The sequence below is a fragment of the Pelecanus crispus genome, chromosome 2 (genome assembly GCF_030463565.1).
Source record: "Pelecanus crispus isolate bPelCri1 chromosome 2, bPelCri1.pri, whole genome shotgun sequence".
Taxonomy (NCBI): Eukaryota; Metazoa; Chordata; class Aves; order Pelecaniformes; family Pelecanidae; genus Pelecanus; species Pelecanus crispus.
In genome coordinates, this window is record NC_134644.1 from 110,824,508 (window position 1) to 110,844,637 (window position 20,130).

Genomic DNA, 20,130 nt, shown 5'->3' on the forward strand with positions numbered 1-20,130 from the left:
TTATGCTTTGAAATATGTATACACAGCCTGCTCATAAATAGTAGAAGAAACTGCATCTGTGTTTTTAATGCTGGAAATTGACTTTAAAGATTTAAGGGTGATGCAGATTGTACTTTCTGTGCCATGTCAGCTGTCCGTAAGTGCTGCCCTGTGCTGCAGGCTGGTGCTGGTTGTTAGGAGTCAGCTAGAGCAGATGTCCGGTGTGCGCACTGTGAGACACAGCTCATAGCATGTAAACTGCAACGTCTTTCAGCAGCGCGGGGGAATAATTAGATCATCTGCATGGAAGAGAAGGAATGTCAGACCTCATTCAGGGAGATGTGCATCAGGGAACAGACACCTGTGTCTCTACTCAGGGACAAAGAAAGAGGAAAAAAGCTATTTGGTTCATCTAGAGCTGAGAAAGAAACAAAATAGAAGAGGACATTTATGTGGCGGTTATGTGCATGGGAAAGAGTGACAAAGTAAAATTTCTGTATTTACTGTTGCTGTGGGAATGACCAGGAGGTGTTGTGATCTGTAGCTCCCCAAGTTCCTCTCCTTAGTATGGGGATAAGTTGTTGAGATTGTGAGTCTTCCCTTAGACAAGGCTGCGTGAACTGGAAGTGTTTTTTGTGGAAACAGGTTACTGGCGCTGAGGAATGTTTTCTTTCTGTGTAAGTCTGTTCAGTATTAATTCTTGTTATAGAGCCATTTGCTGGGTACTTGACATTTGTGTAGAACAGAGAAATCTTTAAGAGATTTCTTATATGATTATTTTCATATAGTTTGATTAGTGTGCTCCAATTGCATTTGAAATATATATATCTTTTTTTGCTGGCATCTAAAAAGTGGTCTTACAGGTTTCCAAACCTCTAGCAGTGATGCTCTGCAGAGTAGCAGTGCTATAAATATGTCTGAAGGAAAAGCATACAATGCAAGAAGTTGTTAAATTTCCTATGCCAGAAAATCAGTAATGATTCTCACATCATCAAAATAATAGTAGGGGTCTAGGTAACACTTAATAACCAATTAATTCTTAATAGTTGATAATTTAGAGTGATGATCTGGAATTTCGTGATCAACATTATTAGCTGTTCCAACCGTCATTATGGGTTTTGTCTGCTTATGTCCTTACCTTTTTAATCTCTAATATATCTTCTAAGCATATATATTGAATCATATTTTTGTGTATGGTAGTCGCTGTCTGCAATAGATTTCAAATATCCAATAAATTAATTTAAGAATCAGAAAAAGGAAAACAAGAAAGCTGGTATCATCAAAAGGTGTCTGTTCATCTGGTAAGAAGACTTGAAAAATGAGTCTTTGGTTTTTTACCCACTGATTAACTGTTCATTTCATTTTCCATGACTGTGAGAGTAATCTCCAGCCTGATTAATGACAGACGTGCTACACCTACAGCTTCTTCAAAGAGCTGCTTCTGAGCAGACATACATACGCTTTAACCCAAAAGCAGATTCGTAGAAACAGGGCATATGGGATAAGAGAAAATCCCTTTGTATGCACAGCAGGCAACATGTTTGTTCTCTCAACTCTGACTGCTATTTGGAAGCAATGCTCCCTTCTCCATCCGTAACCCTGCACCACAAACCCCAGACCAGAAAAATATCATTCCTTCTCCTATTTTGTTGCCCCTTTGAGCTCTAAGCCTGTTTTTAAAGCTCTGTCATGTGCAGCTTTCCTAAAGGAGCACAAGTTCTATAATTTTTACTTTCTTTTTATTAAAACCTGTATTTGGATAGAAATCTAGGGCCATGTTTAGAAAAGCAGTGCACAGCTTTATCGAGTAACAGCACTCAAGTCCTTGTTTACAGCCAGAATCCCTGAAGATGATCACCCCAGCGTGGACAATTCTCTAATGGGGAAAAGGCACTGCAGGTATGCAGTATTAATGACTGTGTTTACTGTGGTAATGCAAAAGTAACTACTGAGAAAGGGAACAACAGACATAAGTGCAACACATGTGAAGAGATGGTTTCCCTTTGCAAGGACTTAGGAGTGTAAATAGATTGCAGCTTTGCTGGTTTTGCTCCCTGCTTCTACACTATCATAGCAAAGAGAAAACCTTGGGATTGCCTCCTTACTGCTGAGCACTCATTCGTGATTATCTTGAGTATGTGAGGAGTAGGTGTGAAATGTCTGAGGAATTCAGTGTTACTTAACCGTTGTTAATATTTCAGAATTTTCCTATTCACCCTCAGGAGAAAGCAAGCCCTCTCAAAAATGTTGTGACAAGAAGGGAAGGGGGGGAGAGAGAGAAGCCTAAAAATAACAAGTAGGGTAGGGCATTCATCTAAGATTAGGGAGTCCCGGACTAAAACCCCTGTCTTGAAACAGGCTCAAAGGGTAAATCCACAAGGTTCAGTGAAGTATGACGTAGACACCGAAGCTAGCTTGCTCAGAGCTAGGTCATGCCCAAGAAGCAAAGGGGTTGCACTAACTCTGCATGGTGCTGAGAAACAGTGTAAATACACTGGGGAAAGCACTGCACTGAAGTGGAACAGCCAGGCTTCACACCAGGTCTGTAACAAGTCAGTTTTTTACTTCCTCTTATAAAAATATTTTGACCAGGCCATGTTTGCATTTTATACCCAAAGTATCCTGTAATGCCCAACAAAATGATGCTCAACACACACAGATAATGTATTTTATTATTAATGTAAAAACATCACAATAGTATAAATAATTATTAATAACACAGAGATATTTAACTTCTATAGTGCTTTATAAATATTGTTATTTTATAGTATAAATGTGCATGTGTTACTTGTGATTTTTATTTTATTGTCTCAGTGAAAGCAGCAGTTTTTAATATAAAATATGACTGCTTTTATTTCATGTTACTTTGTAAACATGGCATATGGAAGAACTATTAATACTCTTTATGTTTCTCTGCCTTGGGGTTATTCAGGATTAAAAGAAATTATTATCATTTTGCATTAATAGATGAAAAAGTATAGATTATTGGCTCTATGGGCATTCCCCAAACCTTCCAATAGTAAGAAAATATAGACAACTCCATTGGCTCAATTTTTATAAATGTTGAAAACAGTAATCTTCAAATACTACACTCAGGCTTTTTTGAGTACTGTGATGGTAACCATCTGGAAATATGATCATTATAACAATCTCCTAACTTGTACTAGGAACAAAATATATTTACAAGCCAGATAACAGAAACAGAGTTATTACTATAGGATTTTTTAAAGTATAGGTTTCCTAAACCTGAAAAAGACTCTGGGATATCATGTCTACTCCTCTTAACTCACTTGCTTATATATCTTCTAGGATAAGTGCACCATCTTGTGTTCACTATAAATACTTGTTGCAAAGCAGATGTTACATTATAATTAATTCAATAACTATAAAATCTGTTTGTATGTTAGATACAAGGTATCCCTACACATACCACACAAATTTCTAAAAAGAATTATCATTAAAAATAATGTAGAATGAAAGTGTTTGAAGTTTTTTTGTTTTGTATATATTATTTTGTCTAAACTATAATTTTACATAAAAATAATTATTGGTTCAAATCCACACTGGAAAAAGAACCTTTAATTTTTTTTTCTTTAATTGGTGATTTAATTTAAATTATAGTATTTTCATGCTGTAAAAATCCAACAGTTTATCAAAGACTTAAAGTTTTAAAAATACATCAGGTTGAATTATATGTATAGTTCTAATTTGCTCGCTTGTGTTATAATCATTATGAATTGTTCATTGTGGTGAACAACGTGCTGACAATGTTTTTTCTAATGCAGCCCAGGATACTGGTGGTCTTCTTTGCCACAAGGGCACATTGCTGGCTCATGGTCAGCTTATTGCACACCAGCACCTTTTTTGCAAACTTGCTTTCTAGATGGTCAGTCCCCAGCATGTACTGGTGCATGAAGTTATTCCTCCCCAGGCACAGGACTTTGCGTTTCCTTTTGTTGATCTGCTTGAAGTTCCTGCTTCTCCAGCCTATTGAGGCCCATCTGCACAGCCACCCAACCCCTTGGTCTATCAACCAGTTCTCCCAGTTTTGCATTGCCTGTGAACTTGCTGAGCATACACTCTGTCCCATCATCCAGGATAATAATAAAAAGGTTGAAGAGTATTGTCCTCAGTACTGACCCCTGGGGTACATCACTAGTGACTGGCCTCCAGCTGGACTTCATGCTACCGATCACAACTTTTTGACCTTGGCAGTCCAGAGAGTTTCAGTCCAACTCACTATTTATCTACCCTGTATTCATCAGTTTTTCTATAAGGATGTTATGGGAAACAGTGTGGAAAGCTTTTCTTAAGTAGAGAAACACAACATCTACTGCTATTTCCTCACTCACCAAGCCAGTCATCCAATCATAGAAGGCTGTCATGTTTTCTCTAAGTCCATGCAGACAACACTTCTTGTCTTTCATATGTCTGGAAATGGTTTTCAGGATTATTTGCTCTGTCACCTTCCTAGGGATTGAAATGAGGCTGACTGACCTGTAGCTCTCAGGACTCTTCTCACCTTTCTCAAAGATGGGGGCCCAGCAGAGCTCCCCTCATTACCTCCTTGATTACCCATATCAGGAAGCTATCATCAATGCACTCTGGAAACCTCCTGGATTGCTTGTGCCCTGCTTTGTTGCCCTCCACAGATATCAGGTGATTAAAATCCCCCATAAGGACCAGGGCCTGCGAATGTGAGGCTTCTTCCAGCTGTCTGAAGAAGGTTTCACCTACTTCTTGTCCCTGATCAGGTAGTCTGTAACAGACAGACACCAACCACAAAATTGGTAGCTGTGGGCTGACACTAGGCTGCCCACTAATCCTGACTCAAAAACTCTCACTTGTCTCCTTGCCCAACCCAAGGCAGAACTCTGCATCCCTGCTGCTCTCTCATATAAAAGACATATAAAAATATCATTTATATAATCATGGAGTAGACTGATAGAGTAGGGCTTCCTCTGGGTGGAGAGGTTTGTGCTGCTTTATCTAGTTGAAACTAATGACGGCAGTAGGTTCCTTTTGTGAAAACATCCACAACCTTTCCTCAGGTTTGAACATTTACGTATTGAGGCATTGCCATAGATGATGTTCAAGATTTAGATTAAGCTATCAAGTGTTGCTGCCACATACCTTATCTGCTCAATTCCACTCCCATCCTGGGTTCTGTAACGGCTTCAGGAAAGCATTAGGACCAGATCCATCTTGCTGTAAAAGAATCCCATTTACTACCAGTTCATTTATCTTTTTGCTGTTACTAGTATGTCCTTGATGCAACACCCTAAGACCCCTTTGCTGTGCCTCTTCAAGGGCAAAACCCCCTAATTCCTCCAATGTACGATGGGACTGACAAGTTTTCAGCTTCTCTTGATGTTTTCATTCATTCCAACAAAAGGGCTTCATTAGAGTGGGAAAAATATATTGATTTCTTGTCCAGCTTAATCATTCCAGGTTCAAGGGACTGCAGAGAGGACTTGACTATACCAGTTTTATAAACACAAACAATACGGTGCTGTTTCTCATTAGGTTTGGGAGTCTTACATTTGGGTTTCTCTCATGCTAAGTTGTACTTACATAAAAGTTGTACTTTGAAATTGCTCTGCTTTGCTATTCATCTAGTTTTGACATTTATTCACATAACATCTCTTTCCTCCATAGTTCATCAGCACAATTTAGAGAAACTGAAATTTTCTTTCTTTTTTCTTCCTTTCTCTTGACTTTCATTTCCAGATCTCCTTGCCATCACGTCACATAATTATCCCTTCCTCTTAAATCTGCAAAAAATATCTTTTGTACTGGTCTTATTTTTTCTGTCTTATTTCTGAAACATTTCTTAATATTTTTCATTTGATATAAAATATCTTGTAATTCTTTTCAGTGCAGAATGCCTTGAGTGTCATCTGTTTCTGCGATACAGTTCTCTCTTTCTTTCTCTTCCTTTCACTTCCTTTGTTACCTTCCTCTAGTTCTCCTTTTCTGCTTACCACCACTATACTTCTAAATTCCTTTATTTCTGCCTCACACAACTGTCCTTCCTGCCCTTAAATTGTTCTCTATTCTTTTGGGTGTTGTTTTTCCACTATTAAACGTTTCTTTGCTGTTGCATTTAGGATTAAATCAGACTGGTTTTAAAGTGGCGAGAGCAAGTCATAGACATCTAGGAGATTCTGCCTGCTCAGACACAGCACTCTGTCCTCACCACTTTACTTCTAAAGCCTTTCATGCCACTCTGCATGTTTTTGGTGTTTTGGTGGGTTTCTTTCTTTCTTTATAGCTTTATTAGCATCAACTTTCCTAATCCTGCATTTCTTTTTTTTTTTTTTTCTTGTTCCTCTGTCACTCCTTGTGCTTTCTCTATTTGTACATTTGTCCATTATTACATTTGTACATTATTACCATGTATTTTTGAATGGGTGGCTACTTAGGTCTTCTTAGGTTTCCCTTTCATAAATTCTCTCCCTCTCTGTTTCACTTTTTTGCTCAGAGCAGGCAGTGAGACTCTTTCTGTGTGTTGGAAAGACGAGTCCCAAAAGATCCTTGCCTTGCCCAGAAGCAGGGATTGCAGTTAGAGTGTGAAAGGAGGATAGTGCCTCTGGTGGGTTCCCTATATGATGTATTGCATCATGATGTGCCACAGTATCCTCCAGGCTCAGCCCTCACTGTCCCCAAATGACAGCAACAGATAGATAAGGACTGTCCCAAAGCACCCTCCCTTGCTAATAAGTACGTGTGCTGTTCTGCTTTTTCTGCCCAGTTTAAAGTAAAATCCTTCCTGCAACAATCTTAACACCTGACCAAGGTCACTGCAGCTTAGGAGATGGTATACCAGATTTTTCCAAAAATTGAACAGTGGTCAGAACCAGTCTGGCTGATCAGTATTCTGCATTGGCTAAGAGGTACAATATACATATGCTGTTATATCTGAGCGGGTTGTTGTATATTTAGGGGTGTGTACAAGTTTTCACAGTATTTACTATTTGTTTAACAGACCATAACTGCTCTGAAGAAGCCATTATAGTCAGTTATGGATATCTGAACTTCAGCACTTATTGAAAAGTGGACTTCTTGACATGATATATGGAGTCATTAAGTTCTACAGTATAAATCCTTTGTACTGTCCTTAGTTAGCAAACCACTGAAGCAGTCATCTGCTCTGAGTCAGTCTCTGTGCTATGCATATATGTTGTGATAGGAACTGCTTTTAAATTGCAGAGGAGAAAATTTGCCATGAAGCATCAAATTCTAAGTATTAATAATATGAGCATCATAACTCCTTTCTGATTTGTTAAGGGTCTTAGGTTATCTTTTAACTTTCCTTTAAAAACAATTATAATAATGCTTTTGGGTTGTTTGACCTAAAAAAATACATAAATAGTTTATTTTTACCGATTTAACACTGATAAGGTTTGTAGCTCTTTTTCTAAATGGAGGAAGATGTTCTGGTTTGGTTTTAATAAAAGAAATATGAGGAGTAATTTATCTTTACTATGTTATGTAATTTTTGAGTAGTATCTTTACAACCCCAATACTTAAGGAACTCCCAACACTTGAGTAAGTAACACAGTTTAGCAGCCTGTTCAATTCCTTCTGATGGCTTCCAGGTTGCTTCTTCACAGTAATAGTATATGACATTCAGTAAAGCCTTCATCCTGCAGCTTTAATCTGCATGATTCTCCTAGACCATGGGCTTTAGGGACACTGAAGACTGTTGCTTTTTTTAATCTTCACACTTGTGACCAAAGGGGTACTTTTTTACTGTAGCTTTTCTTATGACCAAAAGGTTTTAAATATAATTTTATTTTCTCTGTGTATGAGTATTCAGGCACTGTTGATATGGACACTAAAGTACATATCTCCTTTGAGTCACACAAGTTTTCTTATAAAACTGGAGTTTCAGGAACAAACTTTAAAACAAATTATTTCCCAATACTGGATCTGGCTGGGGTAGAGTTAACTTTTTTCATAGTAGTCCATAGGGTGCTGTGTTTTGGATCTGTGGCTAAAACTGTTGATAACTCATCAATGACACTCCCCACCCCCCCACCCCCCCCAATATATGGGGGGCCAACCCACCACAGCCATCAGAGTCAGACTATGGGAAAGTCCATCTGTCTTAGAACTGAAAATCTCTTGCCACAGAATAATAAACAGTGTGTGACTTGAGTGATCTCAAAACTGCATGTTGAATATTAAATATGCTCAAGGACCCTCTGTTGTATAGCTTTTTCCTATTACAGATTACATGATCACTTCTAGATGTGTTTGTTGCAGAGAGCTGAATGATTTACTACTTAATATCAGCTTTTTCTTTCTTTTTTTTTTTTAGCCCCTTGTGAAGCCAACACATTCTTTTGCCACAGTAATATGTGTATTAATAATACATTGGTCTGCAATGGACTCCAGAATTGTGTGTATCCTTGGGATGAAAACCACTGCAAAGGTAATGTGTAGAATCGGAAATATCAAGTCATTTAGACTGCATCGGATACAGCATACTATCCTTAGTTTCTTGTTAAGTATGTGCCAGATGGGTCAAAGCTCAGGAAGAGCAATTCAGGGAGATCATACATCAAGCAATAGAGAAAATGAAAAGAGGTAAAAATACCGATGGATTTTACTTTCAGTGTTTGCCTTTGTTTTGCTTGGTGTTGATTTGTGTTGGTTATGTCTTTTTGGCTTGTTATGTCCTTCTGGCAGGCTTTCTGATCACTTGGTCTCTGTTTCCCACACAATCTAAAATATAACTAAAAGTCGTATTTTGGTTCTTTTGTCATAATTACCTTTGTAGGGGAGTAATATATGGATAGGAGGTGTCTTTCAGCTGCATGCTGTGCCCATAATAGTCCAGGTGGGCTAAAAAGCCAAGGTGAAGAAGAATTAACATTGTAAGAAAGCAACCAAATCTACCTATAGTCAAGTGAAATTGAAGGCCAAGGAACAAGCACAGGAAATCAGGCATAATGTCTCTTTTATAGGTAGGGACTAATGTTCCTAACCAGGTGCTGACAATGTTTCTAAATATTACTCTGTGTTTCTGGAAAAAAAAATCAGCATCTGTGTTGTCTTCAGGGAAAAGAGCTTAACTAACTTACAGTGCAGGCTAGGGAGACAGTTTGCTTCCCTCCCACCCCTCCCTGCTACTGCAGATTTGTTCCTGGAAACACGGAATATGCCAAATTTAGGAACCAATCAAGAAAAAATTCAGAATGAGGTGGATTAGCAGTCAGTCCATAAGTCTGCTGAAGCCTGTAAAATCCTGACAAGCAGTGCAATAGGGTAAAACACAAATGAAAACATACTTCAGAAGAACACAGGAAAACTGTGGCATGGCATAATATTCTTCAAAGAAACTAAACATATGATTGGGAAATAATTATCTGTTCTCTACTTATTCAGCACAGAGGAAAACAGAAGACTTTCCGCACTCTTTAATTTCCAGAATGATTTTCATCTTTCATTTGCCAAATGTCTTTTTATTGGTTCTTGTGCGTTTATCCTCTCCTGTTTTTCTGACTAGAAAAAGGAGGTTTGCTGATTTGAGCAAAAAGATGGTTTGCTGCTGTGTTGCTTTTTCTAACTCTGCTACTTCCCCAGAGTTTATGTCAGTCAGTTAGAGAAATCCCAGGTGAATCTACAAGAGTAGGCAATGGGGAGCGCTGAAAAGTTCATTTTTTGTATCTAGGAGACTATGAAGAGATGGATGTTATTGTTTGGGTGCCAATAACTTTCATTTCAAAGGCTTTTTATTAAGTCCTTTGGTATGTTTTACGTTGCCAGGAAAAATTACACTAAACTGGGTGTTGAAACTTAATCATAGTTGTCAAGTCTTTCTATGTCTGTGAGACTGATGCGAACGCTTTCAGCTTGGATTTCTACAAGGCTCAGTCACCATCTCATGTGTCTGCAGCCATCTGAAAGCAAATCACAGAGAAATATACACAACAGTAGGGTGAAACTGTTTTTCTTTTTATTATTTTACTGCACTTCTTTTTTCATTCACAATGCAGAATTTGCTGGCTAACTTCCTAGAGGTCCCTGACTAAAAGATAGTAGGTAGGATCAGCTTTTGGATTTTTATGGGTGTTTAGAAAAGTTGTGGTAATTAATAGGTCAGGACCAAAAAAGATAGCTTGCACACTTTTTTTTTTTTCTTTCTGAAACCTCAGTTTGAATAACTTTTCTATTTTCTCCTGATTTAGCTTTTTCATTGAATACTGTCAACAGTCCCAGTCAGCTCATAAATATTAAGACTTCACCAAAGTTCACAATGCAAAGAAGAATTTCTTGTTAAATCTTGTAAAGTCTTGCTCTTTCGTTGGTCCTAATGTCCTAGTTGCATATATTTACTGGAAGAGACAGAAAATAATGAAGACAACATCTGTAACAGTCTTGGGGGCTTTAGCAGGCAAATGGGGTTCAGAGGTGACACTAAAGCCATCTGCTTGTTATAGTGGTTGCTTTTCATTAAAAAATGTAAATAATTCTTTCATTTAATTAAGCTTGTAATACACTCCAAATAAATCACTTTCCAAGTGAGTAGGCACACAGAGCACCCCTGTGTTGTTCATTTGGCTTTCACAAATACCTGATTTCTTCTGGTTTTCTTGTCAGTGAGATTGATTAAGTGAACTCAGACATAGACTAGGCTCGGCTTTGCAGTCAGTAATCTGTGAACCCATCATGGTTGTTTTTATTCTTAAACTGCGATTAACGCTGTGCTTTTTTTTTTCTCCTGTCACACAGAAAAAAGAAAAGCTAACCTACTGGACCAACTTACCAATACCAGTGGGACTATAATTGGGGTGACTTCTTGCATTGTGGTCATCCTCATTGTTATCTCTGTTATAGTACAGATCAAGCAGCCGCGTAAAAAATTCGTCCAAAGGAAAACAGACTTTGATCAAACAGTGTTCCAGGAGGTGTTTGAGCCTCCTCATTATGAGTTATGCACCCTCAGAGGGACAGGGCCTACAGCTGACCTTGCTGATGTTGCAGATGACTTTGAAAATTATCATAAACTGCGGAGATCATCTTCAAAATGCATTCATGACCATCACTGTGGATCACAGGTGTCTAGCATTAAGGGCAGCCGTAGTAACCTCAGCACAAGAGATGCTTCTGTCTTGACAGAAATACAACCCCAGCCTGTAAAACCACTCATTCAGCCCATGAACAGGAGAAATATCCTTGTCATGAAGCATAGCTACTCACAAGATGCTGCAGATGCGTGTGAGATAGACGAAATTGAAGAGGTACCAACCACAAGTCACAGGCTGTCCAGACATGATAAAGCTGTTCAGCGGTCAGTATCAATAGATTTTTGATGAAGACTATTGTGTAAGGACTTGATTGCCCAAACATATTCACTCTTTATTCAGTAGAGACATATTTTCTTTCTTCTTTATTTATTGTTTAAATTTCTGTTTCCTGATAGCACATACCATTTTATTACCTCTCTCTTCCTGTCTTTCTCTCATCTCTGCTCCTGTTTCCTGAAGGATCCTGTATCTCAGTTCTACCTTTCTACTTTATATCTTTCTTTTTCTTTTACTATTTTACACATACCCACATGCATACACACACAAGTCAACAGAGAACAGGTACAATTTTTAAAAACCAAAGAAGATTTTGTGTGAATTCAGTTTTTGAAAGGGCCACATACATGTGGTTTCCTTGTAACTGAGGTGGCCTTGAGTATCATCCACTGTTCGTCTAACATCTCTAAATCAACATATCAATAAATAAAAAACACATGTGTCCATTTTGATGCATGGCGCAATAATGAGAAACACAATCCTGGGGTAAGAAAACCCCTTTTCTCATGAAACTTTATCTTTTATATAATGAATGACAATATTTGCAACACTTTACTGTATCTGTTCCATTATTAATCACAGTATCTTGGCTTGTCATATTAACACATATATATCTTGATTAGAACATGAGACGGCATAGTGAATACAGAATATTTATATATCTACATATAAGAATGTAGTTAAAAGGAATCTTTCTAATCAATAAAAAGTAAAGTCAAGCATGATATTTTTAATAAGAGCTCTTCCTACTGTATATTGCACTTTCAATGACTGTAAATATGAATGATTAAAAGTTTACAAGTAAAAGAAAAAGAAAAGCAGAAACATTTATGAAAGATTTGTTTGAAAAAGAACACAGAAACTTTTTATATATATTTGTGTTTTCTCTTGCATGCATTATTTATGCACTTCTGACTGTTTACATGCCCTCCATATTTTCTTTGCACATTAAGGCATTTCTGTCTCTTAAAAAAAATAAGTTGATTGATTATTTTAATCTAATTGCATGCCAATGTAAATTACTTGATGAATATTGATCAGATTATCAAGATGTACTGTTTATTAAGTATCTATATGCATATATTTCTTTTTTTTCTATGCAAACATTATTATTTTGAATGAAATAGCCATAACATTCCAGGTTCTGCCTCATTGGGTCTCTAAGCAAACATGAGTCTGAGTACAACACAACTAGGGTCTAGGAGACAAACTTGAGGTAAGTAAACATAACTATACAACAATTGAACCACCTGTTGCTTTCCATTTTATTTGTTATATTGCTAAAGTGCATGTTAGTTCTCAAGTTATGTATCACCTTGTATGGAGAGAGCCAGGTTTGAATACTGAGAAAACTGAAAGACAGATGACTACTTTAACATTGTAAACTAAGCAAAGTCTATTAATTCCCTATTCTTGTCAGCACTATAATCATCCCCTAGCTAAATATAATCTTCATTCCAAATACATTATAAAGACAGATGCTTTGCATGGCTCCGGTATTTCATTTATTTTTTTATTTATGAAAATAAAATTTAGAGTCCCAGCATGTGAAATAGTTATGTAAAACTTGGCAATCTAACCCGAGACAGGAAGATGTGGAACTATCTGTTTTCAGTTCATTTTATTCATTCAACCTTGTGAAATGTCAGGGGAAGTGTATGTGGTAGTACTGATAAATTTAGAGATTCTGTAGCACTAATGTGAATGTTTGCAAATTAAACTTCCTTTTTTGAGTGTTTTCCTAGGCTTTTCATTTTGTATAATTTATCAACACTTAATCTCAATAAACATAATCTCAGATGTTTATAATGAAGTTATAGATAGCTGCTAGTCTGTCAATTTATATATGTATATGTGTGTATATATATAAAAACACAGATATGTGTATATACATGTTTATATGTGTGTATATATACACACCGACTTTAGTGGGAAAGAATCCATTAATGGTTTTATTGCTTCTAGATAGTGTAGGTAAATATTTTTCTGTATTTTTCCTCAGAGAGAGAACATATTTTAACTTTGTTTTGCTTTCAGACAACTATTCATTCAGTCATGAAAACTCTCAATGGAAAATCTATAATGAATTATTGCAGCTGTCTGAAAGAGAGTGGACATGTTTCTAATTTCATTTCATTGTCTTTATCCAAACTCAAGAAGTACAGATGTATCTTACTTCCTTAGCAAGATATTCCCATTGCACAATAATATGTTTCTTTTGTAATTTGGTTGCTGGCCACCAAGTGCTCCTTAGTTTTTAAATACATTTGGAGATTTGCTGCAAACTTGAAGAAGAAATTAGTTCCTAACTGAGACTGTCCTTTTTAAAAAAAAAAAAAAAAAAATCTTAGTTTTATTTCAGTTGGTATGTTTTATGTCTGTTATTTACTTATGTCTGTTATTTACTTGTATGTTGTGTGATATGTGGAAGAAGAATTACATTGAACTTTTGTTATATGTACATTATTTTCATTATATAGACTGCTTGAGAATAGTGCGCTCCTGGGTGATTTTGAACATGCTACAATGAAATGTGAAACTATCGTCCTTGGAAACACCAGCTAGAGGTTTTATGGACTCTCTGACCAGCTATTCTCATATCATGACAAAATTCAGCAAACAGTGTTGAGTAAAATTACTAGAAGGCAATAAGACTTTGTTTATTATGCTTATCGGTCATTTCTCTTTTTGTTTTTCTCTCTTTTTGTTGCAAGTTTAATTCCCAATTTCAGGAACAATTTACTGAAATCAGGTATTTAGCCATTCATAATCACTTCAATAGAAATGTTTGTTGGACAAGCATCTAGCAATATGACTGAATTTGACATTGAGAAAATAATCTGCATGTATATTACTGAATATTTGAGTTGGCAAAAATCCCTTTATTAGATACATTGTAAAAAGCATGCATTCACAATTATTGCTGTTACTGTTCCATTTCTGTGTCATATGCTTGCTACTTGTAACTTTTTATATAAAGATACATAAAACAATGTATAATAATTTCTTACCTTGAGTTTAATGGCAATGTTTTCTTTTAAAAAATTTACAAATTTTGTGTAATTCAGAAAATTAAGCTCAAAATATAACTTCTAGGAACCTGAAACCCAGATACATCAGAGAATCAGCTGTCTCTCATCCCTCACTTATTGAAAAGCAAAATACATTAATTTTTTAAGATTTAAATGAATTAATAATACATAAAGTTGATCACTTAATTTTGGTTTAAAGGTTTGTGATAACCTTTGTGTTCAATTCTGTACTCTTAACTAATTTATTTCCATGGCAATTATTAGGAAGTTTTCTTCAGTGTAGCAGAGTAGCAGATTTTTATCACTTATACAAATATTATGGCTGGGCTCCAATTTTAGAGATACATATATAAACCACTTCATTATGCAAGATAAAATAATATTAATAATTGAAGCTATAAACATTAGTAACCAACACTGAGATCAAACCTGAGAGGTTAAGTTATTAAGGAATTATTGTAGGTTGAAAAGCCACAATTATTTAAAGTTGAAACCCCCTTCATTAAAGAACTGAATAACTATGCATGAAATCATAGTTTCATTATCTTTTCAAAGTGTTATCTTCCAAATTCTGTTTCAAAACAAATCCCAGTTCCTTCATAAACATATTGTATCATTCATGGTTGTTAGGTTTTCCTGTATAAAAATTTTGTTAGTCTTATTGAAGAAGTGGGAAGAATTCCATGGATTTTCCCAAAGTATAAATAGATGGGAAAAGAGAAAACCTGAAAGACTGACATAAAAAATAAGGGTGATCTATATCAACTATTTAAATATATAGTACATAATATACATAATTAAAAATACATGAAATCTGATTTCTACAAAAAAAAATTCTACAAACATGATTTAGGAATGACAGGAGACAAAGAGGGGGTTAGGTATTTGCCTCCTTTTTTATACACTATATTTGCAATTTATTTTATGCAATTTGATTTTAGCTTGACTAACATGTTTTTTATCACGTATTAGCTGCAAAAAACAGTCCTCCGTCCTCTGCAGTCATTGAGTCATTGAGTCATCTCTCGGCTGCATGGATTTTTAGCATGCACTAATAGTTCATTTCCAGATCTCTCTCTTTCCAAGTTCATATACTTTATCACTGTGTTTTTTCTTAATTTTTCCAAGTCCTATCTCATGATCATTTCTTCGTAACGTATATTATGTTATTTGCCACATCCATGCTTAAAATGAATGCATCTATGCATCCATTATAAATTCAAGGAAGAATGAAAGACTTGCTGAAAGAAATGCATATACATGCACACATATTTATGTAAATTTATAAATATTTGTTAATGGAGATAGTGTATAAATAAATATATAAGGAGAGATCTAAATATGTGAATTTAGCTTTGAATTAATTATATTGGTCACCTAGAAAAATATTCAAGCCTTGGATTTTAAAGTTGCTATATATTTAAGTGCCTAAATCCCACTGAAACATAGAGTTGGTCTAGTCCTTCCTAGACAAGCACCCAATGCAATCCATTTTATGATTTTTCCAGTGAAATGTTGACTGAGAGAACTTAACTGGAGAAGACATGGGTATTAATAAATATGTTGCATACACATCCTTCCTTTCTTAAAAAAAAACATAACTGCATCAGGGAAAATGAGTAAGAAACATAAAAATCTGTGTAAATAGAGCAGGTCAAACAAAGTGAGAATGGTAATGCTTACTTGATTTTGGAAACTCCTTTAGAAACATGTTGTTTAATACCTAGGTATACTCTTAAACAAAAACACCACTGTAAGTGACAAAATATGTGTATACTGGGGGAACGGGGTCAAATTATAAAATTATCTATTAAAAAATAACAATAAATTCAAACCCAATTAAAATATTATAGTTGAAATAATAAATTTTCTGTAATCATATTCCATATATAGTCAGTGTGAATAATAGCCTAGTCCAGTATACTGCAAACAGTAAAGATAACTTTTTTTTGGTATCACGCAATAGTAGGTTATCCTTAACATGGTCTATAAAACTCAAAATATTAAAATAAAAGGGGTTGTGGCTGAAAGTGAACAGTTTGCCTTTCCTATGAGTATTTTTTATTATTACGAAGCCACCTTTTTAAAAACGGAAAGCAGTTCAAGCAAGATAGTTCAAACAGACAAGCTAGTTCAATCAACTTCAAGTTCATGTAAGTTCAATTAGCTGTAAAGAGAATACTCAAAACTGGTATTTAGCCACATACTGTAAGTGAAATTTAACCTATTCTATTACACCTTTTCCATTTTATGGAAAGAAGGTTTGGCTTGCTAAATTAACACAGCTACATGTATTTTATATAACAACTCAGTAAATTACTGTGGATTAGCTGAGCTGGTAGCGTTAGCTTCATGCATTTTACGTCATGCTTGCCTTAAGCTAGAACTAAGAATGGTAGTTACTAGACCATTTTGGTTTGACTGGTACAATGTGTGTGATGTACAGACACATTGACAGTATGCTTATTTCTTATATATTTTTAAAAAATGAGTTTTTATTATCACAGTCCATTGCCATATTGTTCATAGTTTTGCCTTTTTTTCTTTTTCCCATGCATGTAGTGTTATGTATATACTTTTCTTTCTAGATGGTAGTGTGAACAACCACTCCCAACCATTTTTCTCTGCTCCATGAAATACGGCCTTTTCAGTTTGTGAAGTCCTCTCTGCAGCATCATTTAAAAATCTCAGGAAGTCCATTTTGTAAACTATCCCAGTGTAAACCTTTTCTATCTTCCCAATTCTAAAAACACCTTGAAGAAAAAAAAAAAAAGGCTCTGATAAATATTAGTACCTTATATTTCTAATTTTTTCCATTTTTATGCTGGAGATATTCTCTTGAACCTAGCAACAACATAACCAATGGAAGGGAATAAGAGAAAGTAGAAAGGTTGCCTGCTCAAAAGAAATTGCTAGCACTAAAAAAAGAAGGCAGACAAAGAAAAGAAACAGGGAAAGGTACACTAATTAGAAGCATAGTATGAAGGATTGTTGCTCATACCCATTCACAAATTTACAGACACATTTTGGACAGATAAATTCCTTAGCCACAAAATAAAAACCTACTGTCCATGTCAAACAACAAAAGACAGATGTAATACCTGTGCTTTACAGAACACTGTCCTGCAAACAAGCAGTTGGCCTCTTGTGTTTTCTTGTCTTCTATTTTATATGCAATCTCCCTGCTACCACAAAGATATTTCAGCTGAAGGAGCACAGCTGAAGAGCTAACTGATACAAAGGATGAAAACTGTACCTTTCAAAACTCTTTTTAACACAGAAGTCTGTATCTGATCTGGAAGTCTCTTATAGCCTTGTTCCTGACTCAACATTTGATGTGAAGTCCTGGACTCATGATTCCACTGCTCTACCTCATCATTACCTTAGTATCATGCCTCTCTACTCTTTGATGACAATTTTACATCTTTATCACTGCTGCCTTCCATTTGTGTCCACAGTGAGTTTAGTTCTGTTCCTTTCTCTCCTCCAAATTCACTGAAAATGCTGAAATACTATCAGCTCACTGACCTTGTGCTACCCTTGCATCCACCGGCTCTTTCCCATCTATCACTTCAGAGCCATCTTAACCTTACTTTGCCTATAAACAGCAAAATGAAAACATGTGATCGCAGCATATCTTAATTACTTTTCATTTATGCAGCACAACAAAAGCTATGAAGATGCATTGGAATGGACTGGAGTATGGCCTTATTAGGGATACTGGATTTGTATTTTAATGACCGTGCATCAGTGTTGTCTGGGCTGTCTACCTCTGAGTTGGCATGCCTGCTCCTGTGATAGTCATACCTCAATGTCCTGCAAAAAGAAGCTCACCTCCACTCCTTTTCTTCTCCCAGTGATACCTGCACCACTGTCAAACCAAGTTTTGTTTCAAGCGCTTTTATGTTTTCTCCTGTGCTGTATTTGTTTTAGTATGTCCCTCCACACAACATAAATCCCTGTCCTAGCCTCTTTCACACGCCTATTAAAACACATTTGAGCTGCATAGCCTGGCAAACACCTGCCAGTGGTGTGGCAGAGCTATCATCAGCAAGGTAAGAACATCAGCCACCAGAAGAAGCAGGAGTTGCTGCTTCCCTCCATTTTTTTTTCCCAGGAAAAGGAGTCGTGCTGATCCACAATGTCCCAACAAGGTCACTATGGGAAAAAAGGGAAACTGCCATCCCCTTCAAGCAACATAGTGTAACTATGAGTAGAGAGAGTCTAAGCAGCCCATGATAAAAACTGGAAAGAACAAGATTGTTCAGATTTCATTACCAAGCTAACAGACCTGACCAACACTGTGCAGCAGCATTTCTTCTCTTCATTCTCAGACAAGGGAAGACTGAAGTGCAATCCTTCTTTATTCCAGGGAGCAGGATACCACAACTGTGAGTACTGATTCTGTTCAGGGCTCTGGAAGGACTTACCAGCTGCTTGCATGAATGTAGGCAGACAAGGACTTACTGGGCCTATAGGGGCAGTCTTGTGCTGCCACATGCAGTGGACAGCTCTGCAATATCTAATCACTTAGACCTTTTAAGTTTGCCATTCTTCAGTCTGTCATCCTCAGCTCCAGTGAGAGACATAGTAAACGGACTCAATTATTTCTAAAATGGTGGCTTCATTGGAAAGTGATTACTTGGCATTTAATTTTGTTGGATGTGACAGGCATCCATGGCACTTGCTGCAGCTATTGTAAAAAAAAAAAAAAAAAAAAAGTTTTTTTTTTTTTGCACAGATCCTAGATACATGTATCTGGTTAAATGAACCATTCAGCTGCATCAACTGCATCAGTAAATGAAGACACCTTCCACCTGAGGTTTTGCTGATAAAACTGCAGGGCCTGATTCATGCTCTGTTCACATCAGTCCTCTAAGATCCTGCTTTTTTTCTGAGTTCAGTGAAAATTTTATTTAGGAAAAATCAGTTTGTTGAAAGCAAATAGCTTTCACTGTCTTTAGTGAAGCACAGAATGCAATTTACATTGGGGAAGGAGAGCTTCATTCCTCATTTCTTGCTTAGTGCTAGACTTTTCAAAGTCAGTAAAAATATAGGTGAGCTGCTCTTTCCCTTTGACAAATCAGTGATTCAAAGCAAACTGAATGCTCTATACTTAACTGACCCATGTGAGTTAGAAAAGGAAGTAAAACAATGAAAGAGAATGCCAAATATCTAAATTAAGCGTATTTTCCAAATGATCAATGGAACAATAATATTTTTAACAGTTACAAGACCAACAGCTGAACACTTGGTTACTATACAAACCCAATCCTAACCCCCATTTCTGCAACAAATTTCATATTATCATAAAATGGAGTTCAGCTGAGGAATACAAAAAAATTTCTATTTGTATACCAGTTTAAAATTATAAATCTAACATTTAAAAATCTGTAACAAGGAGCTGATATCCTTTATTTTGGGACAGACATTTTAAATACAACTGATTTTGCTGGCCAGAAAGAATTTCTGTCTTCTTTTTTTTTCAGAGCCAAGTCTCTCCATTTTGAGTGTTCCTTGCCAAATGGAAGAAAATTTTCCTTTCCAACTTTTTCACTCCCATATTCTACTGACTGTTTTGGTGTAGAAAACACACATGGGGTGGTTGTGTTTTATATTCTGAGCATATCTGGCAGTTCTTTAGTAATGAAAGAGGACATTACAGCTTTGCCTGCAGGAGGAATTTCTTCAACTGTTACCTAAGTTGCATGGCAAAGATCCAGGTCTAGAGACTTCTGCTGTCATTTGAGAGTAACTTTAGTGACATAAAGGATCTTGTTAACTTTTAGTGTGTTGGTGGAATG

At 36.2% G+C, this 20,130-nt stretch overlaps 1 protein-coding gene across 1 annotated transcript in view; it reads left to right on the forward strand.

The window, feature by feature from the left end:
* Positions 1–12,496, forward strand: part of NETO1 (neuropilin and tolloid like 1) — a 63,727-nt gene extending 51,231 nt beyond the window's left edge. The window contains exons 8-10 of the mRNA XM_075705622.1: positions 8,306–8,419; positions 10,723–11,281; positions 12,436–12,496. Of these exons, the coding sequence (XP_075561737.1) occupies positions 8,306–8,419; positions 10,723–11,281; positions 12,436–12,496 (734 nt within the window). The remainder of the gene's footprint in view (positions 1–8,305; positions 8,420–10,722; positions 11,282–12,435) is intronic.
* Positions 12,497–20,130: the final 7,634 nt, after the last annotated feature.